The following is an 8,459-nucleotide window of genomic DNA, read 5'->3' on the forward strand; positions in this document are numbered from 1 at the left end:
CTCTCGGCCACCAAAATTCACTGTCTAGAAGAAGGACAAACGAATGAATGAAACAATTTAATGATGCAGACAAAGTGAAGGAAGAAAGAAATGTGGCCTTCTAAAGTGTGAAAGTTGGAGGAAAGCTACTGGGAAAACTGGCTTGCTGCCCTCACAGCAGAAGAGGCCCCCCGGGGGGGCGGGGGGCGAATAAATGCTCCTTTGGGATCAACTGATATTATTACCTTTATCATCATGAGTTTTAGCTTCCCCACACGCTAGCTTTTGGCACCCGAATTTCCTCCTTCGCACACGCTCAAGCTGCGGGGCACCCAAGGCCGCGCCCAGGACAACCCCGCCAGCCCCGTAGGGCGCGCCCCAAACAAGTTTGTGCTTCGCGGCGGGCGGCAAAGCTGGGCGGACTACATTGCCCACAATGCCCCGCGTGCCGCCATCTCAGCCGGTGGGCGGTGGTCGTCCCAGGTCCTGGCTATTGTAAGCCAAAAGGCCAACTCTACCCCCACCCCGGGATCCTCTGAGGGGCTTGAGACCCGACCGAGTAGGGCGTCCCGGCACCTGGGCAGTGCCTAGACGCCTTTGCAACCTCCCCCATCCCCGGAAGCCCTGTCCACGTGTCGACCGGCGCGCGGAAGTCCTCTCGCCCCTTGCTGACCAAGGGTCTCGCACGTTCCTCTCCGGATCTTCGCCCACTCGGCCTCCTGCCTAGACCGCCTGGCATTTGTCCCTCAGAGACAGAATGAGACAGGGTCAGAAGAAGACGTCCTAGCGGGCGTGCAGACCCAGGCACCCGCCACCTGGACGTCTAGGTTTGGGGCCAGAAGTTAAGTTACAGGAGCCCGGACCGACAGCCTTGGACCCCGCGAAGTAGATCCTCCCCTATCCCCTTTCAGGAGGCGGGGTTGGGGGAGGGGGGTCTGAAGTGGGGCTGGCCCTTTAAGGGGGTGTGGTCGGGGGGCGGGGGGAGAGAGCAAGACAGAGAAAGCGGCGGCGGCGGCTGCTCGGGCGGCGGCCGCGGGGGACAAAGGGCGGGCGGATCGGTGGGGAGGGGGCGGGGCGCGGCCAGGCCAAGCCCGGGGGCTCCGCATGCTGCAGCTGCCCCCGGGCGCCCCCGCCGCCGCCCTCGCCGCGGAGCCGCGCGGAGCGGAGCCCGCGAGCTAACCGGAGCCAGCGGCCGGGAGCCAGCCGGCGGGCGGCCGGGAGGCGGCGGCGCAGGGAGGGGCCCGAGCGCGCACGTGGCCCCGGCGGCCGCCATGGCGGACAGCGGCCCCGCGGGGGGCGCGGCGTTGGCTGCTCCGGCCCCCGGGCCGGGCAGTGGCAGCACAGGGCCCCGAGTCTACTTCCAGAGTCCCCCTGGGGCCGCCGGCGAAGGCCCAGGGGGCGCAGAGGACGATGGCCCGGTGAGACGGCAAGGGAAGGTCACCGTCAAGTACGACCGCAAGGAGCTACGGAAGCGCCTCAACCTGGAGGAGTGGATCTTAGAACAGCTCACGCGTCTCTACGACTGCCAGGTGTGCCCCCTACCCCGCGCCGACACCCTAAAACCGGACCCGAGCCCGGTCTGCTCGGAAACCCTACCGTTAGGCTGTCACCGCAGTCAGTGCGAGCTCCGCTAAGCCAGCCCTCTTATACTCGCCGCCCCCAGTGTGTGCCTTTTCTTGCCTGACCTAAGTCACTCTAGTCCCGGACCTTTCGTCCTTCGTGGTACTGCTCCGGGGTAATAAGCATGGTGTCCTCCCCAGGCCTAGAAGGGATAGAGAGCCTGCCCTGGGACTGGAGGCAGGGGTATGCCCTGGGCTGACAGTGAAGGGTCTGATGTGGTTAGTCTGGTCTGGGCTCGCACAGACACTAGTTGAAAGCCGCAACTGTAACTGTTTCAAGTGTTTTAATGGATCCGAGTTGTTCCAGTAGGCTAGCCTGCCAGTCTGTCTGTGAAGACAGGTTAGCCAGCTTTTGCGGCTCTGGTTCTCCACCCCATGACTCCCTGCTTGTTCAGATGGTGACTCAGGCCCCCAGGGGTAGGGTGGAGGAGTGGGCTTGCCCTGTGATGCCTACCCTAGCCCAGCCCTGTAATGCAACTGGCTCCAAGTGTGCTCGCTGCACCTTTGGGGAGGGGGGTGTACCCCTTTCTCCTCAAAGCATGGGCTCTTTGTTTCCCCCTTTATCAAGCGGGAGTCTTTCCCACTGACCCCTCACCCTCACTTCCTCCTCCCTCCCAGGAAGCTGTGACAGGTGTTTGGGGGAGGGGAGGGGGCTGTGATGAATTGGGACAGCTGGCCCTACCAGTGTTCTGGTGAGCTAGAGGTCCCGGATGCTGAGAAGGCACATCTGCTGGGTTCACAGCCCAAGATTCCCCAGCCCTGTCTGTCTGGCGCCCCTGGTGCCCATTGGCAGAGACAGGAAGTTCCCCCTCATTGGGCAATTTGCCTTGGCACAGACCTGATCTGTTTTCCTTCCCAGAGCAGCTGTCTTCTGCTGGGCAAGGAGGGCTGGTCTGGTTTTGAGTTGGGCAGGGAATCCTCTCCACACCCTCTCCTGGCTGAGGCTCTTGTCCATCCTTACCCACCCCTATCCCAGGAAGAGGAGATCCCGGAGCTCGAGATAGATGTGGATGAACTCTTGGACATGGAAAGTGATGACACCCGGGCTGCCAGAGTCAAGGTAAGCTGAGGTCGGCTAGTGAAGAAATGCCTGGAGACACTGACTGCACCTTGGGGAAGCTGGGCCCTGGTGCCGTACCTTCTTTGCTTTGGGTCATCATCCGCCTCTGAAGAAATGAGGCTCGTGGAACTTAGCTATGTTCCTAGGTAACCTCAGTCCCTTGGGAGGGTATAGGTGAACAGTGAGCCCTGGTCCCCAAGAATTCACTGTGTTTTCCCTCACCAGGAGCTGTTAGTTGACTGTTACAAACCCACTGAGGTAAGTCACTTTCTCTGACCTTGGGTGGGTATGTATGTGTGGAAGATTATCATCTTGGACCCTGGCCTCCCTGATGGCCCCTTCCTATCTAGGCCTTCATCTCTGGCCTGCTGGACAAGATCCGGGGCATGCAGAAGCTGAGCACACCTCAGAAGAAGTAAGGGTCCTGACTCAGATGGCCGTGGCTCCCACAGGACAATCGCTGGCCCCCAACCTCGTAGCAACAGCAATACTGGGGGACCCTGCAGCCAGGCCTGGTGCCGTGAGCAGGGATCCCTATGCCCCTGCCTAGGGGTCACTTCCCTTGCCCTCAGTTTTCCATTTTTGGGGTTTTTTATTGTTATTAAACTGATGGGACTTTTTGTGTTTTTATATTGACTCTGCGGCGCAGGCCCTTTAAAAATAAAAGCTAGGATATGCCTTTGGAGCAGCTAACAGGCTTGGCTGGTCTTTTACAGGGGACAACACTGCTCTACATTTGTTACCAGCTCAGCTACTCCCCAGGTGACCACAGCCCTTCTTGTAGTTCATGTAGCCATGGTGATAACCCATGCTGGCTCCCAGATCGGTGTTCCAACTGGCTGGGGAGCAGTGTTGCTACCAGCAGTCTTGAGAGTTTCTTATCTGCACTGGTTAAGGATCTCCAGGCTATTGAGGCTAGACCTCAAGGCTCCGCAAGTATCAGGGAAGATGAGACTGAAGATGGTTTTGTTTCTCTTCCCCGATGCTGAGGATCCATCTTTGGGCCTCATTCACATTAGACCATTGCCCCACTCCTGAGCTATTTCCCCAATGCTGAAGCTAAGGTCTTAATCTAAGTCTCTTAGAATCCACAAAGAAACACAGACTCACTCTTGGGGTTTTAAAGGGTTTTTTTGTTTGTTTTGTTTTAAAACAGTCTGGTCCCTGACAGGGGCCTCCTACCCCTCTGCAGCCTGCTACAGTTCTGAACGTCGCTCAATCTTGAGCAGCTCCACCTCAAACACCAGGGTTGCTCCACCTGGGGGGGAGAAGTGTGATCAGACTGGGCCCCGGGACCCTGGAGAATGATGGGTGGAGGTGTTAAGGGTATTACCTGGGATCTTTGGGGGAGCTCCCCGCTCTCCATACCCTGTTGAAAAGACACAAAGACACGAAAAGTAAGTTGTGGCCAGGCTCCCTTCTGGCCCACATAAAGGATGACTCTGCAATAGGCAGGGAGAAATGGAAGGTGTGATGGAGAAGGGTGAGGACACCAGAGGTCCCTGGCAGCTGAATACAAGGCAGTCCTGGCTGCTGAACACGAGTCACATGTAGACGTGGCATACACCATATCCACTATAGGTGAGGGCCAGTGAAGCTCAAGTTTGGACCCCTCTTTAGGCACATGTAAACCCCCCCATTACCCACCCAACCCCAAGGGCCTCTTACCCAGCTCAGATGGGATCACCAGCTTCCTCTTTTCGCCTTCACACATCCTGCAGGATGATGCATGCACGCTCAGCAGGTGAAGCACCGAGACCCCTGCCCCACAACTGGGCCTTTCCTCCCACAGCTCCTTTCTTGGATCACCGCAACCTGTACCCCAGACTCACCCTAGCAGCCCCTGGTCCCAGCCCTTGATGACCTGGCCAGTGCCGAGGGAGAAGACAAAGGGCTGGTTCTGTGGTAGGCTGCTGTCGAACTCTGTCCCATCTTCCAGCTTCCCCTGTGGGGCCATGGGAAAACTAGTAAGGAGAGGTGACCATCCCAGAACTCCCACCCAACCATTCTCCCCAAGGTGGTGACGCAGCACTGGTGGTCATGTTCCTTAAAAGGTACAATGTCTTGGGTAGCTTATGGGCAGTAATTTGCATGCTGATACCTAGCTGAAAGGCAAGACAGAATCATGGAAAGGAGCTTAGAGGCCAAAGGGATATGTGTTCAAGGTCATCTACCTAATTGGGAAAAGAATGGAGATTCCAAAAGTCCTTTCTGGTTTCCAGAAACTCTCAAAGCCCCAGAAGCCCGACCCTGATACCTACCGTGTAATGCATGTGTAAGACATCTCCCTTTCTAGACTTGATGGGACAGTGGTCCACACGTTTCTTCACTCCAATCTGCAGCTTCCGTTTGCCTTCGGCCCCCGTGGCCGTGGCCAGGGCACTCAGGCAAATGGACAGTATTGTCAGGACCCAGCTCAGCCTCATGTCTCTGTAGGCACAGGCCACCCCATCCCCAAAAGATGGGTGGAGGGGAGACGGGACAATCATGGAACTTAAGTAGATATCAGGAGGATGACACCCCCATTGTATCTTGCCTGTTCCTAGGGAATCCCACTGTCCTGGATCACCACCCTCTCCCCTGGGCTCTTCGGCCACACTTACCAGTCCAGTGAGAAGGGGGCTTGGCCGAGGACCCCAGCAGCGAGGGGAGGGGGTCAGGGGAGGCCACAGCAGCCAGGGCCCCGCCCCTTTGCTCACTACCAGACCTCTCCCTCCCGGTCCCCATTTCCGTTTTTCAGTTCCCGCCAGACCCTTTACGCAAAGTCCAAACCCTATCTGGTTGCACCGGATTTGTCCCGACCGAACGACCCCACTCTCGCCACACCCAGCTGCTCCCTGTCCAGCACACCCACACCTCTGCGGCTGCTGCAGGCGGCCGGCCCCGAGGCACCCACACATCTCCACTAGGCGGCTCTGGGGAGCCCCGGTCCTCCGGAGGCACCCCCCAGCCCGGCCCCGCGCCTCCTCCGCCAGGGGCTCCCCCCCAGCTCTGAGCTCTCGGGGGCCTCCGGGGCACCCACACTGGCCCGGAGTCAGCAGGGCGCCGAACCCGCTCCACCCACACAACCTCTCCAGGGGGAGTTCTCGGCCTACCGCGACCCCAGGCGCGGCCGCCACGTAGACCGCCCCCTCGTGGACGCCCCGGGCCATTACTCAGGCTTAGCTCGCCGCAAGGCTCCTTAGCCCCGCCTCCTAGGGCGCGCGGCTCCGCCCCCTGAGTTACAACCCCGCCCTCGGCAGTGCCAGACCCCTTCTCCAGCGCGGGGGCCACGCCAATCACTGGTTGAAGCCCCGCCCCTAACGCTTGGGCTCCCTCGCCCTCCGCCCCCGACCCCAACGCCCCACCTTCCACCTGCTCCAGCTCCTCCTCTAAACGCCAGACCCCGCCCTCCAGTCCCCCTAGCCCAGCTACGGAAAACTTCGTTCCGCCCTCCACTCGCCCTGGCTCCGTTGTCCCTCCCACCGCGGTTCCGCGTCCCGCCCCGAGCCGCAGGGCTCCGCCCCGTACGGCGTGAGAGCCCGCCCCCTGCGGCATTGCCGGACGCAGGACCCCAGCCCCGATCCCCTCGTCTGCTGTCCCTCGCTGGCACGCGGATTCCGGCCCTCTGAACAGGCCTGCCCCAGGCTGCCCTCCTGCACCCGGATCCCCCAGCCCGGGCTGTGGCCCCCCGCTCACCTCCTCGCCGCGCCCCCGGAGCCAATCCCGCTCGTGCTGTCGCCTCTGCGCAGGCGCGTCCTCGTCGCTACAGGGCGGGACACGCTGCCCGCCCTCATTGGACCGTCCGAAACCCGCTGCGGCACTCTCAGCGCGCGGCTTCGTGCTCGGCCCCGCCTCCTGAGTGACTACGTGATAGCGTCACTTCCGGCGCTCAGGCCACCTGTCCGGCTTGGTGAAAATGGTGGCTGAAAGGAGGCAGTTCTGGCCAAGGTGACATGGTCTAGCAAGTAAGAGTGCTCGTGCCCAGAGGGATTCTTGCTGACGCCGTGCTGGTTTCTTCTGTCGTCGTGTCTAGCCTTCGGCTAATTGCTGTGAAAAGAGCCCAGGGTTTGGAGCGACACCCAGGTTTGAATCGTAGGTCCTCCGCTTCTTAGCTGGCTGCTTGACCTTGAGCAAGTTCGTTCTCCGGGCGGATGCACTCTGTGACACCCATGCCACATGACTCTGACCTGTGTGGTCAGGGTCTTGTGGTCTGCAGCATCCAGGCTTACCTTTGGCTAAACCGTCAGGGCTCACGGTGCCCTGGCTGGTCCTGGTCTACCAGTTCCCGATAGACATTTTGCAACCCGAAGACCCTGAAGTTCAGAGGAAGCCGAACCTGAGTTCGGACTGTGGGGTCGAGTGACTTCATACCTGTCTCAGGCCAGTCCGCCTTTCTAAGACCGTTTATTCACATGCCAGAGAAGATAAACGTGATGCTGACTAGAAGCCAAGGGAAGCCTCTGATGAAGCTTAGTGAGCTCAGAGGCTTTAGCTCTCAAGTTCTAATCATCGAGCCAGAAGATGCTCATCAGTATCACTGCTGAGAAAGTTATTTAAACATAAAAATGGGTTGATGTCCCATGCCTGTATCTCGATACTTTGGAGGTGAAGTCGGGAGGATCTGAAATTCAAGGACATCGCCAGCTGCATAAAAAACTCCAAGCCAGGCTAGGATATATAAGACACTGTCTCAAAAAAAAAAAAAAAATTCCAAAAATAGCATGAGCCAGGCAGTGTTGCCACAGCCTTTAATCCCAACAGAGGCAGGAGGATCTCTGTGAGTTCAAGGCCAGCCTGGTCTACAAAGTGAGTCCAGGACAACCAGTGCTACGCAGATGAACCCTGTATTGAACACCGCCCCCACTCCCCGAGAAAAATAAAAAGAGACCAGCATCAGGGCTGAAGATGTAGCTAAGTCCGTACTGCTTGCCTGGCAGCAAGAAGTCAGGTTTGATTCCCAGCAGTCCATAAGCCACGTGTGGTGCAAACCTGTAATTCCAGTACTTTAGATGCCGGAGGACATCTGTCATCCTCAGCTACCTAAGGCGCTTGTGGCTAGACTGGGTTACATGAGACTCTTATGAACGGATAGATAAGTACGTGGCCACCATCATCATTAGGAATCCTTTAGCTTATCCTCCTGCCTTGGGACCACCAAGATCATGACTGTCCACTCGGTATCTTCATTAGGGTGGCTGCTTTCAGTCAATTCTGCCCCTGACTGTCCTGTAGTAATGCAAAGCCTTGGCGCTTGGCCACCCTTCCCACTCTATGCAGGACACTGGAAAAAGGTAGACAATGAGCTTTGTCCAAATAGGTTAGGAATCTCAAGCAGTAGCTGATAAATGCTGGGCTACCAGGGATTGTACAGGTGGAGAGACTGGGTGTGAGTGTGTTTCTTTAAAAGGGCCTTCCAGCCATATGAAGACAGGACTGAGACATGAAAAGGGCAGGGAGTAATACTGTAAGTGTGCCCAACAGGGAAAATGGGTGTCACCAACTATTGTATGAAGAAACTCACTCGTGTCTAGAGACAAGGGTTCCAGTAGTGGCAGTTACTGTTCTCTCCATGGGAAACAGGTCTTATAGTCTGGGCCCCTCCTTAACCCTGGCCAGGGAAGGCAAAATACTTGTGAGCAGGGCCCAGAGACCGTGTAACAAGGACTTAATAAGTCTGTGGCTGTGTCTTCACCTGAGAACTTCTGTCAGGCCCCAGGCCCCACCTGCACAGTAAGACGAGGCAGAACTGAGACACAGCGTGGCATACTGTCCTGTCCAAGCTGGCCAGCCTGGAGAGAGGCAAACAGTGACACAAGCAG

The 8,459-nt window shown here is 58.1% G+C and overlaps 2 protein-coding genes across 5 annotated transcripts; one reads left to right on the forward strand and one right to left on the reverse strand.

The window, feature by feature from the left end:
• Positions 1 to 945: 945 nt before the first annotated feature.
• On the forward strand, positions 946 to 3,351 carry Ppp1r14b (protein phosphatase 1 regulatory inhibitor subunit 14B). Its single transcript, XM_021642260.2, is given in 5 exon segments — positions 946 to 1,117; positions 1,120 to 1,508; positions 2,575 to 2,658; positions 2,884 to 2,916; positions 3,009 to 3,351. Coding segments are annotated over 5 exon segments (609 nt in total). The 5' UTR covers positions 946 to 1,083; the 3' UTR covers positions 3,078 to 3,351.
• A 419-nt stretch (positions 3,352 to 3,770) lies between these two features.
• On the reverse strand, positions 3,771 to 6,495 carry Fkbp2 (FKBP prolyl isomerase 2). 4 transcript variants are annotated; one of them, XM_021642247.2, is made up of 6 exons: positions 6,337 to 6,495; positions 4,920 to 5,088; positions 4,491 to 4,603; positions 4,327 to 4,373; positions 3,992 to 4,027; positions 3,771 to 3,916 (listed from the first exon to the last, which is right to left on the reverse strand). In XM_021642247.2, the coding sequence occupies exons 1-6, from the start codon at positions 6,432 to 6,434 to the stop codon at positions 3,855 to 3,857; spliced, it is 525 nt and encodes a 174-aa protein (XP_021497922.1). In that variant the 5' UTR covers positions 6,435 to 6,495; the 3' UTR covers positions 3,771 to 3,854. The 4 variants fall into 4 exon arrangements, with proteins under 4 accessions (XP_021497922.1, XP_021497924.1, XP_060241661.1 ...); XM_021642249.2 differs by lacking the exon at positions 6,337 to 6,495 and adding an exon at positions 5,754 to 5,884; XM_060385678.1 differs by lacking the exon at positions 6,337 to 6,495 and adding an exon at positions 5,728 to 5,810.
• Positions 6,496 to 8,459: the final 1,964 nt, after the last annotated feature.

The sequence above is a fragment of the Meriones unguiculatus genome, chromosome 1 (assembly GCF_030254825.1).
Source record: "Meriones unguiculatus strain TT.TT164.6M chromosome 1, Bangor_MerUng_6.1, whole genome shotgun sequence".
Taxonomy (NCBI): domain Eukaryota; kingdom Metazoa; phylum Chordata; class Mammalia; order Rodentia; family Muridae; genus Meriones; species Meriones unguiculatus.

Bases quoted from the DNA above. Each gene is read 5' to 3' on its own strand.
- Fkbp2 (XM_021642247.2), bottom strand. From the start codon at position 6,434: ATGAGGGCGGGCAGCGTGTCCCGCCCTGTAGCGACGAGGACGCGCCTG. The intron at 4,604-4,919 runs GTAGGTATCAGG...ATGGCCCCACAG, and splicing joins TCTTACACATGCATTACACG to GGGAAGCTGGAAGATGGGAC. The intron at 3,917-3,991 runs GTAATACCCTTA...TCTCCCCCCCAG, and splicing joins AGCTCCCCCAAAGATCCCAG to GTGGAGCAACCCTGGTGTTT.